Below are 21,642 nucleotides of genomic sequence, written 5' to 3'. Positions count from 1 at the left end.
TTTCTAATCCTATCCAACCTGGTCACTCCGAGCGAGAACCTCAACATCTTCATTTCTGCCACCTCCAGTTCAGCTTCCTGTTGTTTCTTCAGTGCCACCGTCTCTAATCCGTACATCATGGCCGGCCTCACCACTGTTTTGTAAACTTTGCCCTTCATCCTAGCAGACACTCTTCTGTCACATAACACACCAGACACCTTTCGCCAGCTGTTCCAACCGGCTTGGACCCGTTTCTTCACTTCCTGACCACACTCTCCATTGCTCTGTATTGTTGACCCCAAGTATTTGAAGTCGTCCACCCTCGCTATCTCTTCTCCCTGTAGCCTCACTCTTCCCCCTCTACTTTTCTCATTCACGCACATATATTCTGTTTTACTTCGGCTAATCTTCATTCCTCTCCTTTCCAGTGCATGTCTCCATCTTTCCAATTGTTCCTCTGCATGCTCCCTGCTTTCACTGCATATGACAATAACATCTGCGAACATCATGGTCCAAGGGGATTCCAGTCTGACCTCGTCTGTCAGCCTATCATTTACCACTGCAAACAGGAAGTGGCTCAGAGCTGATCCTTAATGCAGTCCCACCTCCACCTTAAATTCTTCTGTCACACCTAAGGCACACCTCACCATTGTTCTGCTGCCATTAGATGTGTCCTGTACTATTCTAACATATTTCTCTGCCACACCAGACTTACGAATGCAGTACCACGGTTCCTCTCTTGGTACTCTGTCATAGGCTTTCTCTAGATCCACAAAGACACAATGTAACTCCTTCTGACCTTTTCTGTAGTTTTCCACTAGCATCCTCAAGGTAAATAATGCATCTGTGGTACTCTTTCTAGGCATGAAACCATACTGTTGCTCGCAGATACTTACTTCTGTCCTGAGTCTAACCTCCACTACTCTTTCTCATAACTTAATTGTGTGGCTCATCAACTTTATTCCTCTATAATTCCCACAGCTCTGAATATAACTTTTGTTCATAAAAATGGGAACTAGTACACTTTTCCTCCATTCTTCAGGCATCTTTTCGCCCACGAGTAATCTGTTGAATAAGTTGGTCAAAAACTCCACAGCCATCTCTCCAAAGTGTTTCCATACCTCCACCGGTATGTCATCAGGACCAACTGCCTTTCCATTTTTCATCCCTTGTAGTGCCTTTCTAACTTCCTCCTTACTCATCATTGCCACTTCTTGATCCTTCACACTTATCTCTTCTACTCTTGCTTCTCTCTCATTTTCTTCATTCATCAACTTCTCGAAGTATTCTTTCCATCTATTTTGCACACTACTGGCACCAGTCAACACATTTTCATCTCTATCCTTAATCATCCTTACCTGCTGCACATCCTTCCCATCTCTATCCCTCTGTCTAGCCAGCACGTAGAGCTCCTTTTCTCCTTCTTTCGTATCCAACCTGGAGTACCTGTCGTCATATGCCTCTTGTTTAGCATTTGCCACCTCTACCTTTGCCCTACGTCGCATCTCGATGTACTCCTTTCGCCTCTCCTCAGTCCTCTCAGTATCCCACTTCTTCTTCGCTAATCTTGGCCACCTCTACCTATTCCCTATGTCGCCTCTCCTCAGTCCTCTCAGTGTCCCACTTCCTCACTGCTAATCTCTTTCCTTGTATGTCTAGCCTCCACTACTCTTTCCCATAACTTCATTGTGTGGCTCATCAACTTTATTCCTCTATAGTTCCCACAGCTCTGAACATCCCCTTTGTTCTTAAAAATGGGAACTAGAACACTTTTCCTCCATTCTTCAGGCATCTTTTCGCCCGCTAGTATTCTGTTGAATAAGTTGATCAAAAACTCCACAGCCATCTCTCCAAATTGCTTCCATACCTCCACCGGTATGTCATCAGGACCGACTGCCTTTCCATTTTTCATTCCTTTGTAGTGCCTTTCTGACTTCCCCCTGATTAATCATTTCCACTTCCTGGTCCATCACTCTTGCCTCTTCAACTCTTCCTTCTCTCTCATTTTCTTCATTCATCAACTTCTCAAAGTATTCTTTCCATCTATTTAGCACACTACCGGCACCAGTCAACACATTTCCATCTCTATCCTTAATCACCCTAACCTTCTGCACATCCTTCCCATCTCTATCCCTCTGTCTGGCCAACCTGTAGAGATCCTTTTCTCCTTTCGTGTCCAACCTGGTGTACATGTCTTCATATGCCTCTTGTTTAGCCTTTGCCACCTCTACCTTTGCCCTACGTCGCATCTCGATGTACTCCTTTCGCCTCTCCTCAGTCCTCTCAGTATCCCACTTCTTCTTCGCTAATCTCTTTCCTTGTATGACTCCCTGTATTATGGGGTTCCACCACCAAGTCTCCTTCTCCCCTTTCCTAGTTGAAGACACACCAAGTACTCTCCTGCCTGTCTCTCTGATCACCTTGGCTATAGTCGTCCAGTCTTCCGGTAGCTTCTGCTGTCCATCGAGAGCCTGTGTCACCTCTTTCCAAAAGGCCGCACAACATTCTTCCTTTCTCAGCTTCCACCAAAAGGTTCTCTGCCTCTACCTTTGTCTTCTTAATCTTCCTACCCACCACCAGAGTCATCCTACTCACCACGATTCTATGCTGTCGAGCTACACTCTCCCCTACCACTACTTTACAGTCAGTAACGTTCTTTAGATTACGTCGTCTGCACAAAATATAATCCACCTACGTGCTTCTACCTCTGCTCTTGTAGGTCACGCTATGTTCCTCCCTCTTCTGGAAACAAGTGTTTACAACAGCAATCTCCATCCTTTTTGCAAAGTCCACCACCATCTGTCCCTCAAAGTTCCTTTCCTGGATGGCGTACTTACCCATCACATCTTCATCGCCCCTGTTTCCTTCACCAATATGTCCATTACAATCTGCACCAATCACAAGTTTCTCTCTGTCTGGGATGCTCAGAACTACTTCATCTAGTTCCTTCCAGAATTTCAGTTTCAACTCGGTCACATCCTACCTGTGGGGCATAGCCGCTAACCACATTTTACATAACACTCTCAATTTCAAATATTAGTGTCATCACTCGATCTGATCCTCTTTTCACCTCCAAGACATTCTTTGCCAGCTCTTTCTTTAAAATAACCCCTACTCCATTTCTCTTCCCATCTACTTCGTGGTAGAATAATTTAAACCCTGCTCCTAAACGTCTTGCCTTACTGCCTTTCCACCTGCTCTCTTGGATGCACAATGTATCAAGCTTTCTTCTAATAATCATGTCAAACAACTCCTGAGCTTTTCCTGTCATAGTCCCAAAATTCAAAGTCCCTACACCCAGTTGTAGGCTCTCTACATTCCTCTTTTTCTTCTGATGATAAATCCGGTTATCTCCTCTTCTTTGTCTTCGACCCACAGTAGCTGAATTTCCACCAACACCCTGCAGGTTAGCAGTGCTGGGGGCGGGCGTTGTTAACCCGGGCCGCGACCGACCTGGTATGGGATTCTTTAGATGAACACTCATATTTGTGTGGCACAGTTTTCACTCCGGATGCCCTTCCTGACGCAACCCTCTGCATTTTTCCGGGCTTGGGACCGGCCTACAGATTACACTGGTTTGTGCCCCCCCATGGGGCTGCATTGGATGGATGGAAATCGTGAAATCACTTTAGGGAAGTCCATTTTTTTTTTTTTTTTTGCATTTTATATTCCAGATATAAATGAAGCATTAGCTAGTCCTACACCATACTCAGAAAATAATATTGCATTTTTTCTAAACTTCGGACATAGCCCATAGCATTCATATAGCTCTGATAGTAAATGTTAGGTTTAAACTCAACTGCTGGATGAATTATGCAAATGAAGGGACAAGAGAGGTCTTCAATTTGGCTCGTGAGGAGAAATGGATTTGACTGACCATCTGCAACGCCAACCACGTTGTGAGTCAAACTTACCTGTGTTCCCCTTTTTATTAGCTTCTGAAAAGAAAAGGTCACAAGATTAGAAAACAAATAGAGGAACAGATGGCAATACCAGCACAAAGATTAATACCTCAGTAAACATTTCTTCAAAGCTGCAGCATTGTCCTGAAAAAACTGTTCGCGATCAGCAGGTTTCTGATTTACAGCATGTTTATGGTGTTGAGGAACATCTGCTTTGAAGTCAGCAAGGGGGTGCATCACCCCCCAGATGTCGCTGGGTCACACTTCGGGTCTCACAGCCGCTCAGAAGGAGAATGATTCGGGCAAGGATGATATAAACAAATGCATGATAAAATAATAAATCTAACATTTCCCTCCTGTTTATTATGCATTTGCACAAATTCTCTATCATCCTTATTATCAATCATCATTCTTTATCATCTAGTATGAGAATCTTTTTTTTAAAAAAAACCCAAAACATATACACATACACAGAGGGGAAAAAAATGTTTTTACTCATAATCAGGATCTAGAAAAAAAGTCAGACAAATTTAACGGAAAATCATCATCGCTGTCACACCATCAATATTCTTCATCAATAAAGGATACATCTCCACCACCTGTTCCTTTGTGGAAAACAGTGTTAATAAGTTTTACAAATGAGAACACAGACAAAGAATACAACAGCATCCACATAAGGTCAATATAGCTGTAAAAACAGTGACTTATACGAAATTGAGGACACCAGGGCTTTGTATTTTCCAAAGGCACTCATCCAGGAGCCCCACACGGAAGCGTCAACACCAAAAGGTTTTTGACATGTCACCATTAAGGGTTTGGATACTCTTATGACGTTGGTGTGTAATTTCTCCACAGCTGTAATGTTTGGCGAGAAGTGTGCGACATTGTTCTCCGAACATCGCACAGACTTAACCTAACCCTAACCCTAACCCTCTCTCAGCCAACATGTCAACAGCGACTCTGCCTTGGAATGCCATAAATAAAGTAGCGATAACTGCTCATGCATAGCTTCAAACCCTCTTTGGGTCCAACTGCCGAATTTATTTATTTTTTTGTACGTTGTAAAGAATGCAGGTGATTCTGTCTACATTTTTGATGGTTGTACATCAACAACCTGAGGACTCATATCCTGCAACCAATTTATCAGCCAATTCATTTTTTATCTGTTTGCATATAAGTGCAAAGATGTTTTAAATCAATATGATACATTTTTCCTTATTTCGTCCATATTTTTTTTCTTTGATTTACAAAACGCGTTCCATTGTCACTGTTAATTTGCTTTTGGAAGCATGGTATTATGTCCTTATTATACATTTGCTACTGTTAGAACATCAAAGTGTTTTGTTGGAAAAAACTGTATCCATTTAGAGAATGCTTCTCTAGTGGTCAAACAGTATTTCTTTCTTTCACTCCAATTTATTTATTTATCTATATGAAGAGTTTGTTTTCAAAACGAGACATAGGCATTTTTTTTCAGATTTACGAAACTTACGCCAAAATTATCCAGCTCCGAATGGATAATTTTGGCGCGAGTTTCGTAAATCTGAAAAAAATGCCCATGTCTCGTTTTGAAAACAAACTCTTCATATATACTGTATTCTTTGAAAGTGATAAGTAGGTGCCGGAAACTTCCCCCTATTTAGTCTGAGCCTTGTGGGTTATGTTTACCACAGATCAAACATGCTTTACAATTTTTTTTTCCCCCATAAATTGTATAATGTAACTATTCTTCATTTCCCTCCTGTTGAGGCATGTAGAAAACATCTCAAAATGGCCCCCGATTTATATCATGTTTTTTGTAAAATGGGTTTTTGTTCTGTGCTAACATAAACTCCATCTTTATTTATTTATTTATTTATTTCTCCTCGTTTGTGCCAATTTTCCTGTTCTAGCATTGGGCATTCTTGTTGCATATTAATAGGTGTTTGGTTATCTAAATGTTGTTTTGACATTGTCTCTTTTAGTCTTAGAAAGGGTTTTGAAGATTTCTTCCTTTGCTGTTCTATCCGCAAAATCATTTCCTCTTGAGACTAAGTCTCTTTTGTGTGTGTGTGTGTGTGTGTGTGTGTGTGCATGTACAGCACATTTGCATACAGCTAAGGTCTGTGGCCGTTGCACTGCTCAGTGTTTCTGATAGCTGTATCACACAAATAAATAGTTAAAAAATCTCACATTGTGATTTCTGAATTTTTATTTTTATATTATCTCTCTCACAGTTTACATGCATCTACGATGAAAATTTCAGACCCCTCCATGGTAACTTGCAATATAGCAGGGTGTTCAAATAGTTATTTTCTTCACTGTAACAGCGCCGAGAGATCCAATTATAATGATGTCACAGGAGGGGCGAGGCTTCAAAATTACCTGTCAAGGTGTCGCAGACAGAGACAGAGACACGCAGAGTCCACAAGGCAAGATGAAGAAAGATGACAAGGTGGATAAAGCCAGCAGTGGGAAAAAGTCAGGAATTAAGAAAGAGAAACTTCAGGTATGTGACCTGATCAAAACAAACGATGACATTTACATTTTTCAACGTTGCCTGTTTATTTCAAATGTTCACCTCCAGATTTAGAATGTAAAGTTAGAAAGACATAACCAGTGTTTTGATGACACGGTTCAGTTAAGTTTTTAGATCTTTGTTCATCAATGATGGAATTTTCAGCAATTTTTGTACATTGCACACAAATACACACAAGGTCAAACAACATAGATATTTTGCAATTATAGCTGTTGAAGTAAAACATTTGTGAAATCTTATTCAAGTAGTAAACACAGCAGAGATACACTTACAAAATTTCACATTTCATCACATCACTATTATGCAAAGAAGATGTGAAACCATATATTTTATTACATTAAAAATTGGATAAGGTGACTATTCAAGAGAAAGAAAACCAAACCAAGATGCAATGCTACAAATAAAAATACACATTTTTTTGTGTAGTGAACCACAACTTCTTGGCATTGAGCATTGTGAATGTCTGCTATGTTTTGTTTTAGTATCCTCAGCTTTTATTATCTTGATTGACAAATGATATCTAAATATTTAAAGTGTTCATTTAAGTTTGTCTTCTTTTCTTAATTGTCTATATTTGAACATCTTATATAAAACTTAAAATTTTTTCAAAAATAAAAAAAATGAATGACAGCACACATGAGAAAGGTTAGGTAGGGTTATTATGATTATTTTTTTTAAAACAATCACATTTCTTTGTCGCACTAAATAAATTACCCTTGAATGAAAAAAAGAAATGTTTTTGTATATACAGTATTTTTTTTTTGCTTCTACGCCATTGGATTTCATCAATCAGTTGTAATAAGTAGGACTCCCTTTATTATCCATGTTTAGTTTATTTTGGATTACAACATAGGATAACGAAATGTGATGTGGAAGGCCAGCCTCATATAAATGAGTTAAAAACTGTTTTGAAAAGCAAATGGAGCACAGTAAAGTGGGTGGGCAAACAGGTCGAACCAGTCCTCATTCATTGAGAGTCCTGATGATTTCACAAGTTCTTTATTAAACACACTCAGATGCACTATTGCCGGAGGCCTTGCACTCACGTCTCAACTTGAATGGCCTTGGGTTTTCTTCCTGCTTGTCCTCCACTCACCATTCCTTTGTCCTTCCTTAACTTCAGTAGCAAAGAGTTCTTTGGATTTAATTTCCATGGTCTTGTCAACATGAATGTTAGTCTGCTGTTTTGACAAAATAGGAAGAAAAATCTTCGATAAATTTTCTTTTATATCTTGGAGGTCTATAAATGATAACAATAATAATCTTTGGGTCTTCTTTAACTAAAAAAGTACAGACAGTCAAAGGAGCTAAAATCACCCAGGATAATTTCTTCACTCTAAAATAATGAGTTAAAAATAACATTTGACAGTTGTTCCAAAAAAAATAAATTTCTGGTGTTATTACATTTAAAATACTACCACTACGGCTACTTTCTTTTAAACATGTTTCAGTTACACAGAAAAAGTCCAGATCATAAGTTGTAATGATGTCATTAGTCAACATTGATTTATTACCAAGTGACCTGACATTAAAAAGAGTGAGTCTCGCAGAGATAACTGGAGACAATGGTTTGATAGATTCACATCTTATCCTCACTAAGTTTGAAGTTCAACTTTTTGTTTTAAATACCAGACCTCTTTGACAAACATTCTGTCCCTGGTAAGCCCCCCCAAAATCCTGAAAGACTTGAAAAGTAACTAAGTTAACTTGATACAATGTCTGTCACGACCCATTGGTACGGAGGAGGACCCAAATGCAGAACTCCTGAGACACAGAGGCAGTTTGGGAAACGTGTTCATCCCCTTCCAAGGTCAGGGATCAGGCAGACAGTCAAGTAGAGCAGCGGTAACTAAGACGTCAGGCGTAGGGAGCAGGTCCGCGGGCAACCAGGGGTCAGTAAACGGGAGATCGATCAGAGATAGCAGGAGTATCAAAGACGTTAAGCTTACGAGGTCGCTCGGGGGTCGGTACACCAGGGTTCACGATCAAGAATACGGGAGTGCAGGAACGGGGCATGGGTGGCGACGATCTGGCAAAGTCAGACGGTCCACTGGGTTCTATATATACAGGGGTTAATCACTGCTGATGAGGCGCAGGTGTGCGCCTCCTAATCAGCGCAGCTGGACCGGTAGGACCATGACAATGTCAGAGTTCAAACCAATGTTGTGAATTTTAGTTACACTGATCATCGGTCCTTTGAAGATAAAGTTTTCTTTCCCCCATATGGTCTTGTGTTATGGGTAATCTTCCATTTCCACAAGTGTCACATATCGGTAACACTGTTTTGAACTGTTTCTTTAGATTTCTGTCCACTCAGAATTTGTATTTGTGCAATAACAGCAGAGATCCTTTCTGCCTAAATCTGCTGAATTATACTGCAGTTCAACTGGGGATCCACAAGACAATCCTGAGCGTACATCAACCTTCTGATGTGGGCTCCTACTTGGTGAAACAAGTCGAGATCCCACAGGAAAAATCTAACTCACTGCCAAAGAGACAGTTTGACATTGAGGCATCTTAAATTTAGACTACACAACTCTACCAAACGTGTTGATGAGAACTGATACAGTATGACCCCTGGGGCATCAACATTTAAAGCTTGATGTTTGTAGTAGACTGTCTGTGTACAAACATGTCACTTCACAGATAATACACCATTCTCTGAGGGTGACGATGAACCGTGATACTGCGTAAAAAGCTCTGTGAAGAAAACGTTATGTGGCACAGATGTTATGATCCGCTTTTCTGGCTGGTGATGACATTTAACCATGTTTATAGCAATAATGCTTGCCACTGGGCACTGAAAACTGGCTTTGTCCATAACACATGGTGCTGCCATTTTCTTATCAGTTCACGCTCTCTCGTGCATAACGAGACCAAAATTCCTGATGGCATCTACGAATATTAGAAGAGATGATAAATAAACTTGATTTTGTCACGGACAAGTTGGAGGGTTGGACCCGGATGCAAGAAGCCAAGACATAAGGATTTGAGGAAGGTTTATTGCCAGGCAGAGGTCATACACGGGAAAGGAGTCCAACAGGGAGATGGTACAAAAATCACAAGGCAAAAGGCTTGGTCTAAAAAAACATGAAACAATGTCAAAAATTGGACATGGTAAAACATGAAAACATAACTTGACTTGATATGGCTCTGTAACACTATGACATGGGTCAAGACAGTTACGCTACCTCGTGAACACACATGCATTATTGCACAATGATCTGTTAACAAGTTGCATCAAAAACAAGCCTCAAATATATAATTCTGCCAAGCAGCAGCAGCGCACACAAGGAAGTGGCACGGCCATCCCCCTGCATGTTGCGGCTGCTGCCAAACACCCAATTTAACTCTGTGCTACGCATGTGGCCATGGATAACCCCACCCCTTTATTACATGGTGTAAAAAGGTTAGGGTCTCCAGGAATTTTTAGTGTTAGTGTTGGAACCACAAGCTTTTTTTTTTAACACTTAATTACAGGGATGAAAAATAATGTAGCCTGATGAGGGCACAAGCCAGGGGAATCTGTAGGTTGGTCCCAACATAGAGATGTAAGCGGTTGTTCCTACACTGCACTGCATAAACAACAGCTGAGTTTGTTCTCATGATTTTGTCCTTGGGATAAACCAGATATTATGTTTGAGTGTTGGTGGATTTGAAATGCATCGGCATGTTTCTCAAGGGCAGAACACAGGAGAGAACCCAAATGCATGATTCATGACAAGCTGTAGTATGTGTAGAGGGTTTAAATAGCAGGCAAAAGGGTTGTATGCAGCCAGTCACTCCAAAAGCCAAACAGTATCCAAAATGTGAGGCAGAAGTCAAGGTCAAAAACATAAGGCAAGGTCAGATTACTGTGAGTCATAAACGTGGAACGAGGAATGCGGTAACACGACATCGAGGTACAGCAAACTAGCAAATAAGACTATGACACACGAGGCTTATATGCAAGGCACAATTAACACAAATGAGGAACATGTGGGAAGGCTGCTTCCAGGAGAAGATGCATGCGAGGCAGAGGGAACGACCACAACAATGACAGCCCCTTCCTCCAATGGCCAGCACCAGAGGGTACTGGAGCGTCAGAATGCACAGCATGGAAATCGCGAATGAGCATGGGATTGGCAATAAATCTAGAAGGGATCCAAGACCTCTCCTCGGGACCATAGCCACCCCAATACACCAAATACTGCACTCCAACCCCCTATGGCGCGAGGACCACAACCGCTGCACCAAAAAAACGCAAACCCTGTCCGTGAACTTGGGGGGACAAGGGGGCCTGGAAGCCGAGACCAAGAGGGACACCTGGCAGGTTTAAGCAGGCTGACGTGAAAACAGCAATGCGTTCTCCTTGGAAAAAATGTGTTTGATTCTACTTTGAAGGCTTGTGTCATGGTATGATTTTAACTAGACCCAGAAGCAAGCGGAGGCTGTGAGGTTTGCGGTGAAAGGTTCAGTGAATAGAAAATGGAAATAGATCCTTGAGGTATACTGGCGGGTTGTCGAGACAGGGAATTTGTGGTGTGTGGTGGCGTGAGCAGATCGAATCACAACTAGATTTATTGGCCAAGTGTGCAAAAACACACAAGGAATTTTTCTCAGGCACTCGGTACTGCCCTGGGACGACATTCAGAACAAAGAACGACAAGTTACAAGAGCAAAGAATAAAAAGACATTTCGTTTATAGGAAGTATTTCTTATAAGAGGTACAGATGTGCAAAATGTAAAGTCTTCTTCATTTAGAACAGGTAGGAGATAAGAGTGTGTCAACGACACACTTTGTGTTCAGCTCGTACAGAATGTGTTTACCCATTTGTGGTTTGCGTTGTAGACCAGTGCAATGACAAGTGTGCAAAGGGAGCAGTTTAAAGTGTCAAATCGTGCAATGGTCTACAAAGAATATTATGACCAGAACACGAGTCTGGACTCGAAAATGCATGACTTACGAGACCAGGTATAGTTCGGGTAGCATTTTTATTCAGTCCAAGGTCGGTACACAGGCACACAGTCCAAACAAACAACAGTGTCAGAATCACTAGGCGGAGAGGCAGGGTCATTAACGAGTCAGGGTTTGGTACACAGAGCATCAAGGACAAGGACATGGAGAAGCGGGAACGTGACATGAGAGTATAGCAATCTGGCAAGGACCAGCTCGGACGCGTGGAAATATATCAGTGCCGTAATTAGCAAGACAAGAAGCAGGGGTGCCCATACTACATTGCGGCGACACAGCACTAACCCTAACCACAGCACAGACCAGACCCCCAACCACGACACGGGGGGGAGGATGGGGCCTGGCAGGCGGGACCAACGGAGACACCTGAGCAGGCTTGAGCAGGCTGATATGATAGGCTGGGTAGACCCGCATCGATTTCGGAAGCCTCAATCGCATGGTGTCTGGATTGATAATTTTTCTAATCGGGAACGGACCAACGAACCTGCGTGCGAATTTCTGCGACTCCACTCGGAGTGGAAGACCTTTCGCTGACAGCCAAATGCGCTGACCCACCCTGTAAACTGATGCTGGCACCCTCCCATGGTTCCCTGCAGCCTTATAGGAGTGCCCGTTGCGTAGTCTCATCTGTTGGGCTCGCTCCCAGGTTCTCTTGCAGAACCTTACAATGGCCAATGCAGACGGCACGGATGAGTTTGAGTCTATGGATGGAACAAGACAGGGTGGATAACCGTGTAAAACCTGAAAAGGAGACCCAGTGGGCGCCGAGGGAAGTGAGTTGTGGGAGTATTCCACCCAGATCAGCTGTTGACTCTATGAGCACGGGTCGCGAGAAGCGAGACACCAAAGCCCTCCCTCCAGGTCCTGATCAATGCTCTCTGTCTGGCCATTGGTTTCTGTGTGATAGCCCAAGGAAAGGGTCACGGTAGCCCCCTATTAGGGAACAAAACTCCTTACAGAACCGAGATATGAATTGGGGTCCCTGTCGGAAACAACGTCGATGGGAAGACCATGCAACTTGAATAAATTTTCCATCATTAGCTCGGCCATCTGTTTTGCAGAGCAGAGTTTAGGCAGGGCAATGAAGTGAACCATTTTGGAAAAATGTTCTACCACCGTGAGAACAGGGGTGTAACCCTGCGATGCTAGTAACCCGGTTAGGAGGTTGAGAGAGATATGTGACCACGGCCGATGTGGCACGGACACAGGGCATAATTGCCCTGCGGGGCATTGCTGGGAGGGTCTGTTCACTGCACAAGCTTCACACGCGTTGACGTACTCCCTGACGTCTGTTATTAAATTTGGCCACCAAAAGCGATTGTGTTTTGGCCATGCCCAGGTGGCAAACAGTGGGGTTAGTGTGGGCCCAGTCAAATACTCTAATCCTCAATGGGGGAATGACTTACATCCTGTCATTGGGACACCCTTCAAGTCTGTGAGAGTCCTTTAGTGCGTCTTTAACTAATGTTTCTATTTCCCAGGTGAAAAGCAAGACGAAACATGTTTTGGGGAGGTTAAGCGCAGGGTCAGATTCATTTTTCACTCTATCATGTACTTGTACATCAGGTTTCCCATTCTTAGTTCCCGGCCGATAGGACAGCATATAACTCCAATTCTAAAGTCCTTGCACTGGCTTCCACTTAGCTTTGGAATAGATTTAGATAGACTCCTACTAGTCTATAAATCACAAAATGGTTTAGGTCCTGAATACAAACCCAGTAAATCTCTAAGATCGACTGACTCAGGTCTAACAGTGGAGTGGAGAGTCCAGGCAACCATGGTGAAGCAGCATTTATTTATTATGCTCCACACAAATGGAATAGGTTTCCACCAGAAGTGTCCCAAGTGTGTGTTTTTAAATCCAGGTTAAAAAAATTCTTCTTTTTCCTCATGCTGTTTAGTGTATTTCCGTTTTAAATGATTTCTTGCATTGTATGCTGTTTTAATGAGACTTTTCATTTGTATTCTGTTTCAAATGTATTATTTCTTTGTTTTAGAGCACATTGAGTGACCTTGTGTATGAAATGCGCTGTATAAATATATCTGCTATGTTTTGCTAAAAATAGGCGCGGTTACAACCCTGCTGTTTAACATGCTGTAGGATATTTGATGTTTCTGTGTTTGATTATTAGTTTAAGAATCCTTTTCTTAGAAACATAGGTAGATACCCTTTGTTAATAATGTAATATGAATAAAAAATCATGACCTTGGCAGATAAATGCATTGCATTTTACTATACATACTTGTTTTGTCTCTACAACCTACAAAGATAACGTTAAACCAACATATATCTGAAAATTGACCTACCAAGACAAGATGAAGATGGTAATACATTTCATTTCTTTATTATGGCTACTGCACAGAAATAGTTTCCGGATGAGGTTTATAAAAATTGCAATTGTATACATTATTGTTACCCAATTTTTATTTAGAGCATTCCACTGGTGCACATTCAAAAGTGTCAGTGTTCATAAGTTTGAATTTGTACAGTGGTTACACAAACAAATGTGTGTGAGACATGATTTTTAAATATATTTCAAAGCAAATTTTTTTTGGACTTGCTCCAACTGATCAAGACCGTTCTTCTACTCAGACTTGGATCCCCAAACTCATCAAGAAGAGAGTGTGCACCACATTTGTTGAAGACTCTTTCAGGTACAATCCCTTGATATAAGTGGGGGTCAGGAGGAGTGATGCGTGAGTCACTGGTTTTTTGTTTTACAAAACGTTTTGAATCTTGATTGTTAATAACCAACACTTGTGTTTCATGTCATTTAATATTTTGTTTACAGTGGTAAGAGTTTGCATAACCTGCTGGTTGTTTCAGCTCAGTTTCAAAGGTCTTGAACAATGGTGCCTGAAACAGACCAATACTATAAAACCTCATGGAAATTTACGATTAACAAAGTATTGAGGTTTCATTGGTGGTTTTTTTCTGAACTTGTTTTGTTTGGTACTATCATAACACTTGATTCTCAATGAGCAACTGTAATAGTCAAATTCATTGAATTAGTTATTTTATCTATCCATCCATTTTCTGAGCTGCTTATCCTCACAAGCTGTTGCGGGAGTGCTGGAGCCTATCCCAACTATCTTCGGACAGGAGGCAGGGTATACCTTCAATTGGTTGCCAACCAATCACAGGGAATTTAGAAACAAACAACCATTTACACTAACAATCACACCGAGGGGCAATTTAGAGTCTCCAACTAATGCATATTTTTGGCATGCGTGAGGAAACCAGAGTGCCCGGAGAAAACCCACACAAGCACAGGGAGAACATACAAACTTCACAAAGGTGGGCCAGTATTTGAACCTCCGTCCTCAGAACTGTGAGGCTAACGCTCTAGCTTTTTGCTCCACTGTGCCGAATTATTTGTTGTCAGAGTTCTGATTACCCGGGTTCAATTCTGGCCTCGTACCTGGAGAAATCCCACACAGGCAGGGGGAGGACACACAAACTTCAAAGGAAGCCATGATTGGAACCTGTGACCTCAGACTTTGAAGCTGATGAAACTAGAAATCCACATCATGTTGTGTTCCTGTACCTGTATCTAATGTTCGAATGTATCATTTTACAATATATTTAGCCACATAGGGAGGGGTGTCTTTACAGATTCAATGAAGACTGCAATTTGTCTTAAGTGTCAGTGTGAATTGTTGTTGGTCTATTGTGCCCTGCAATTGCCTGGCAACCAGTCAGGATGATCCCTGCCTCCCACCCAAAATCAGATGGAATAGGCTCTAGACCCTAACGTATACATCATATTTACTTTACCTTTTGAATTTGCAATCAACGTCGTTTCATATCTTAATCTTTACAGCCTGTTTTTTTTTTTTTTTTTTTTAAAGGAGTTCAGACATGAAAGCCATTGATAAGTTTGTCAATCGGCCATTGAGGTCAACTAAAGTATTTGGAACATTTATGACACTAACAAACTAACAAATAACAAAATGTTTATCCTTGTTTGTGTGTGTGTCAGTAATGGAGTTCTCTGTCAGTGTGGTCATGTGCGGAACGTGCATAATATCTTGGACACGATGGACTCCAGTGGAGGTGTGACTGTCACCCGTTGGGATTATCAGAAGAATACCACTGAGTCTACCACCGATGCCTTCGGAGAGCTTGAGTTTGCTGGCGCTGGTCGCAGACACAGTTATGTGAGTGGCATTGGACACAGTAACTACAATTACAAGCTTGTCATTGATGATGGAGCAGCACGCTGTTTGGCAGAATACTCAGTTTTCACATACTGACAGTTTAGGAACTGAAACTCACACGCTGAGCCCAACCCTTAAACAGGAAAATCCATCCATACAGTTATGTTCTATAGTGTATGCCAGGGGGGCCCAGACTTTTTTTTTTTTTTTACCCCAAATTCTACTTTCTCAAGCATCCACCCTCTCGTTGTTGACAGGGGGAGGGCGTTTTATTTATATTTATTTTAAAGTATATTGAGTATTCTTTATGTGTAAATCTATGTTTAGGTGCCTTGCATAGCCGCATGAGGCAACATTACACAACATAATTAATGTTAAACATTTTTTGTAACTACCTGAGTTCACGATGATCACTAAACGCCATACAAATGAAAATGCACACCTGGGCTGTGTCACTCACGTCAGTGGATTCGTCCAACTGCAGTGAGAAACACTCACGATCTCCGATGTCCTTCCACGCATCAGCCATGGTTTCACAGCGCCTTTATAACTACAAAGATTTTATTGAAGATTATATTTCCGCCTTATTTTTAAATGATCGGTCTTGGATGGACTTCTTGTTATTAACGATGATGTGACGAACCCAGAAACGATGCTTAGTGGTGGCTTTCGCTGTTGAACTATATTGTGTGGAGAGTGACTGCTGTGCGGCCAATTCTCAATTCTCATTCTCAGCTTGCTTATCGACGGAATGTCGGTGTCGTATTTTCCATAAACAGTTCTAAAATGCTGCTCCACATTTCACTACACTGGCAGATGAGGCAAACACACTTCCATAATGGCATTGTGAAAAAGTTGTCCGCCTCCCATTCCATATGAATGTGATACATTTTATCTTCTTTATTGCAGCATCCATTCTCATGTTTGTTAAGATTTCTTAAGTGAGAGCTTAAAATAGGGGGGAACTCACTAACAGCGTGTTTTTCTGTACTGTCGTTGTTTGCACATGCGCGGTGAGCTAAAGTTAAAAAAAAGAATTACGTCCGACGTCTTTTCTTTTATTTGGCACTCTGTCGCGTTCGACTGAAAGTTGATCCATGGATTGCGTACCCTTGGTGTATGCCACAGAAGTAGTCAGTCACCACTGCTGTCATTATTCATGTTGAGTCTTTTGTTCTGTGGTGTGACTCACACTATGAACTGTGCAGTGAATCCAAGACAAAACACTCACCGAATAATTGAAATGTTTATTAAGAAGCTAAACATTCCTTAATTAAGTTCAAGATGAAGTAACTTTACTGCCAGATGTGTTACATATACATGACATACAACATACGTGAAATAGTATTTCTCTCAGACCTGCGGTGCTATAATGGAATAAAGAGACAAAAAGAAATGAATAAAATATAAATAATGGGGTTGTGGGAGGAAACCGGAGTGCCCAGAGAAAATAAATGCAGGCACAGAGGGAAGGTGCAAACTCCACACAGGCGGGGCCCAGATTAAACCCAGTCCTTAGAACTGTGAGGCCAACACTCTACAGCTGTACATAAATTACAAACAGATAAACACAATTCTTTACAGTGTTGCCGTTTTCAACTGAGCCTCCTATCTTTAAGCTGTTGTATTTGCTGTTTGTGAATCTTCATTTTCATTGCAAATTGTATTGATGTGTTCCGTTAATATGTTATCAAATCAGTCACTAGCCTTTTCTGTATGCTTTCAAAATATGGCTTCAGCCCAACAGGAAGTGCGTACAATAAATATTTGAAGATTATAGCACAAGAAATAAAACTGTTGACCTTTACAACCGTTGTTCATGGTTCATGCATTCCATGGTGTAACCACCTCACTTATCCAGGCGTGACACCTGCACTGGAGATTTACTGAAACTATAGTAGATATATCTGCTGCTTCACTATAATAATTAATATTCAACGTTACACTTTAAAGAATGGAGTCGCCTAGTTCTTTGTGCAGCATATTAAATTTGTGTTTATTTTATTTCTGTAAACGGCACAGACTACACATTTAGATCACAGCACATAAATAGCATCCGCTAACAGCTCTCACACCGTATACGTTTCTCTGTTCTGCAGCTTCTTCTGCGAATTGAACCACACAGCATATAAGATAACAAATGCACTGAACAAAACTCTTTGGAACAATACTTCAAATAAGTAAGTTCTACTCTATTTCTAATTCCAGTCTTCAAGAACATAGAGAAATCACATATGACAAGTTAAACATCGAAAATAATACAGCCGGATTAAACAAAAATCACTGAATCAAACACTCCTGCTGATGTTTCGCTGATATTTTGAAGCAAAAAGAAGTTGTACACTCAATTCCTGTTGGATAGCTTTTTTTTAGTGCAGGTTTTATCATACTCAATTAACATGTCAAAACAGCAATACATCTCAAACGCAACAACCCCCCCCCCCCCACTCCCATGTATCTGACCTGTAAACAGGACAGAATACACATTTCTCTCACACCACATAAATAGCTTCCGCTAACAGCTCTCACATACTATACGTTTCCCTGTACTGCAGTTTCTTCTGCGAATGAGTTGGGCAGCGTCGGCTAACGACTGCAACACAGCGCTCCGCTGGCAAATTGCTGTTACTATAAGAACAAACGAACTTAAAAGAAGCAAATATGATATACATGTCCAGAGTCACAGAAGGGTTGAATTTGACGGGTAAAGTATTTTTAAAAAATGTGGTGGGTGTATTGGGTAGGGCATAAACAATAATGTTTATAAATGTACATGTTATTAATGTCTTATTGTCTCTGTTATTTCGCATTGTCTTGAGATCAGTGATGGCTGCCCTCGTAGCTCAACACTACATGTGGCTCCCTGTGTCTGTGCGAGTGTGCTTGTACCAACTGAAGCATTTGCTCTCTTGACTCACTTCATTCAGGTTCCACAGATGTCGCTGGGACTGTTTCATGTTGGCCAGCTAACACATCAGCGCCCCCTTTGCTCTGTCGTGGCACATCCTCTTCGCAATGTAGTGGCACATCCTCTTCTGGAGATGGGAAACCCAACATAGGTCAGAAAGGTTCAGCCTCAGGATTGAGCACTTGTCTCTCTTGCTCTTTCCCACCGGACCGGAGATGCCACTGCTAGACACCGCCCCTGTTGTCATCCTCTGAGCTGCTGTCCGACGCTGTCTGCTGCTGCTGGTTGTGGTCCGATGCCCTGTTCTTCCCTGTGGGTTTCAACACCTTCCTCGGCTCCAGTGGAGGCTGTGTCGGAGGCAACTCAAGGGGCAGATGGTCGCATGGCAGTAGTAGGTTTCTGTGGACCACCCTTTCCCTCCCAACTCCATTTTCTGTGCCGATTTGGTAGACTGGACTGTCTTTGCGTTTTCTGTACTTCACTTTGAAGACTTGATCCTCCCAGTAGGACTGGACCTTTCTTGTCTTTCCTCTCTGGGTGAGAAAGACACAATCACACATAGTAGGACACATAGTTGGCTTTTCCACGGGTTGCTCCTTTATTAGCATTTTTGGCAGCAATCTGGTAGGCCTCCTGCATTTTCTCTTTCCACAGTCACATAGTCCTCGTAACTTCCATGAGCATTGTCTCGTTCAATGCTAAAGAGGTCAATTGGCAGGCGAGGTGAACGTCCAAAAATGACGTAATAAGGGGTGTAGCCCGTACTCTCGTTTCTTGTGCAGTTGTATGCGTGGACCACCTTGGACAATGACTCCTTCCAATCCTTGTTTCCCTCTTCCACCAGGGTGTGCAACATGGAGAGGAGAGTCCAACTGAATAGCTCCACCTGCCCATTCCCCTGAGGGTGATATGGCGTGGTGTGCGAGCCTTGAATGCCAGAGAGTTCTTTCAGCCTTTCCATTACAACTTCTCTTTTATTTCAATTGCACGAAACACGAAGTTCAGGGCCGTCTCCCTTGGATCTTGAACTAGGTTAATAAGTTGGTGGTAAAGGTCTGTGGAGCTATCAACATTATAGTGACCCCTCAGGATGGTGAATCGTGAGGAGAGTGTCAACCGATGCTTTATTTCCAACATGTCTCTCAATGGCAGTCCTGGACTCACAGCCCTGATCCCAGCTTCAGTTATCTCAGACTCTGCGTGCCCCTTTTATGTTCCCATCTCAGTCTGTCTGACTAAACTGAGGTAGGACAAATTATCCTTCTGTCCACTTTTCCTGATTTGTCCACATGTTTTAAACTCTCTCCTCAGTGTAACTTCAGGTAACATGTGTGATGAGACCATAAGGTTCTGGACTCTTTGGTAGAGGGTGGCGCAGTGATGAGTCTTTCTCGTCTCTACGTGCTATCACAGCTGGTGTTGAGTGGTGTGGTGAAGGTTCACGTTCCAGCCTTCTCTCAGGAGTGTTCCAATGTCTTTTGTCTTGTTTTACCATTTCAATCAGGACATTATTCAACTACTTCTTTAACCTCCATGTCAGTACGATCTATCTCTATACCATCCAATACCTCTCCTGCTTTCCTTATAAGGAACCTGTGTGGCACGCTGCCGGATTCTCTTGTCCAGGCCATCACACTTCAAGGACCTGCAGACATTCAGGAGAGTTTTCTCCTTTAGCTGCCAAAGGGCTCCACTCACTTGGTCTCCCAGAAGCTGAATGTCCTCCATTTCTCTTAGGTTTAATGAGGGTTCATCTCTTGGTTGGAGGAAGGGGAGTCGATGGGTTTGAAGTCCACCGGTACCATATCCTTGCTGGCTCGCCAAAATATGTTACACTTTAAAGAATGGAGTTGCCCAACTCTTTGTGCAGCATATTAAAGTTGTGTTTATTTCTCTGAACAGCATAGAATACACATTTAGCTCACAACACATAAATAGCATCCGCTAACACCTCTCACACGCTATACGTTCTCCGTACTACAGCTTCTTCTGCGAATTGAATCACACAGCATATAAGCTAACAAATGTAATGAACAAAACTTTGAAATATCCATCAATCCATTTTCTACCACTTTTCCGGGTCGGGTCGTGGGATAAGTAGCTTCTGCAGGGATACCCAGACTTCCCTTTCCCGAGCCGCTTCTTCCAGCTCTTACGGAAAGATCCCGAGGTGTTCTCGAGCCAGCCGAGAGACATAGTCTCTCCAGCATGCCCTGGTTCTCTTTCCGGTGGGACATGCCCGGAACACCTCACCAGGAAGGCTTTGTGCCGATAAGTGAGGGTAGGAACGAAGATTGACTGGTAAATTGAGAGCTTTGCCTTTCGACTTAGCTCCCTCTTTACCACAACGGACAGATACAAAGTCCGAATTACTGCAGTCGCTGCACCGATCCGTCTGTCGATCTCCCGCTCCATTCTTCCCTCACTCATGAACAAGACCCCTAGACACTTGAACTTCTCCACTTGGGCCAGGATCTCATCTCCGACCTGGAGAGGGGATGCCACACTTTTCTGATTTGGAGGTGCTAATTCTCAGGGACACGGTGAAACGCCTTCTCCAAGTACACAAAACACATGTAGACTGGTTGGGCGAACTCCCATGCACTCTCGAGGATCCTGCCGAGGGTATAGAGCTGGTCCACTGTTCCACAGTCAGGACGAAAACCACATTGCTCCTCCTGGATCTGAGATTCGACTTCCCGATGGACCCTCCTCTCCAGCACCCCTGAATAGACCTTACCAGGGAGAGTGCAAAGTGTGATCCCCCTATTGTTGGAACACACCCTCCAGTCCCCCTTCTTGAAAAGGGGGACCACCACCCCAGTCTCCCAATTAAGAGCCACTGTCCCCAATGTCCATGCGATGTTTCATAGGCATGAGAAACAGGACATCCCCATAACATCCAGAGCCTTTAAGAACTCTGGGCGAATCTCATCCACCCCTGGCGCCCTTCCATCAAGGAACTTTTTAACCCCTTCAGTGACCTCAACCCCAGAGATGGAGGAGCCCGTCTCAGAGCAACCAGACTGAGCTTCCTCATGGGAAGGTGTGTTGGTAGAATTGAGTAGGTCTTCGAAGTATTCACCCCACCGACTCACAACATTCCGAGTTGAGGTCAGCAGCGCCCCATCCCAACTATACACCGTGTTGATGGTGCACTGCTTCCCCCTCCTGATACACCTGACGGTGGACCAGAATTTAGTCGCAGCTGTCCCGAAGT

At 42.5% G+C, this 21,642-nt stretch overlaps 1 protein-coding gene across 1 annotated transcript in view; it reads left to right on the top strand.

The window, feature by feature from the left end:
• The first annotated feature begins 6,261 nt into the window (after positions 1 to 6,261).
• trpm4a (transient receptor potential cation channel, subfamily M, member 4a) overlaps positions 6,262 to 21,642 on the top strand; it is an 84,128-nt gene continuing 68,747 nt past the window's right edge. The window contains exons 1-3 of the mRNA XM_061846479.1: positions 6,262 to 6,369; positions 13,947 to 14,008; positions 15,337 to 15,514. Of these exons, the coding sequence (XP_061702463.1) occupies positions 6,298 to 6,369; positions 13,947 to 14,008; positions 15,337 to 15,514 (312 nt within the window). The 5' untranslated portion in view covers positions 6,262 to 6,297. The remainder of the gene's footprint in view (positions 6,370 to 13,946; positions 14,009 to 15,336; positions 15,515 to 21,642) is intronic.

This window comes from Syngnathoides biaculeatus, chromosome 16 (assembly GCF_019802595.1).
Source record: "Syngnathoides biaculeatus isolate LvHL_M chromosome 16, ASM1980259v1, whole genome shotgun sequence".
Taxonomy (NCBI): domain Eukaryota; kingdom Metazoa; phylum Chordata; class Actinopteri; order Syngnathiformes; family Syngnathidae; genus Syngnathoides; species Syngnathoides biaculeatus.
This window is presented reverse-complemented; position numbering and strand designations above follow the sequence as displayed.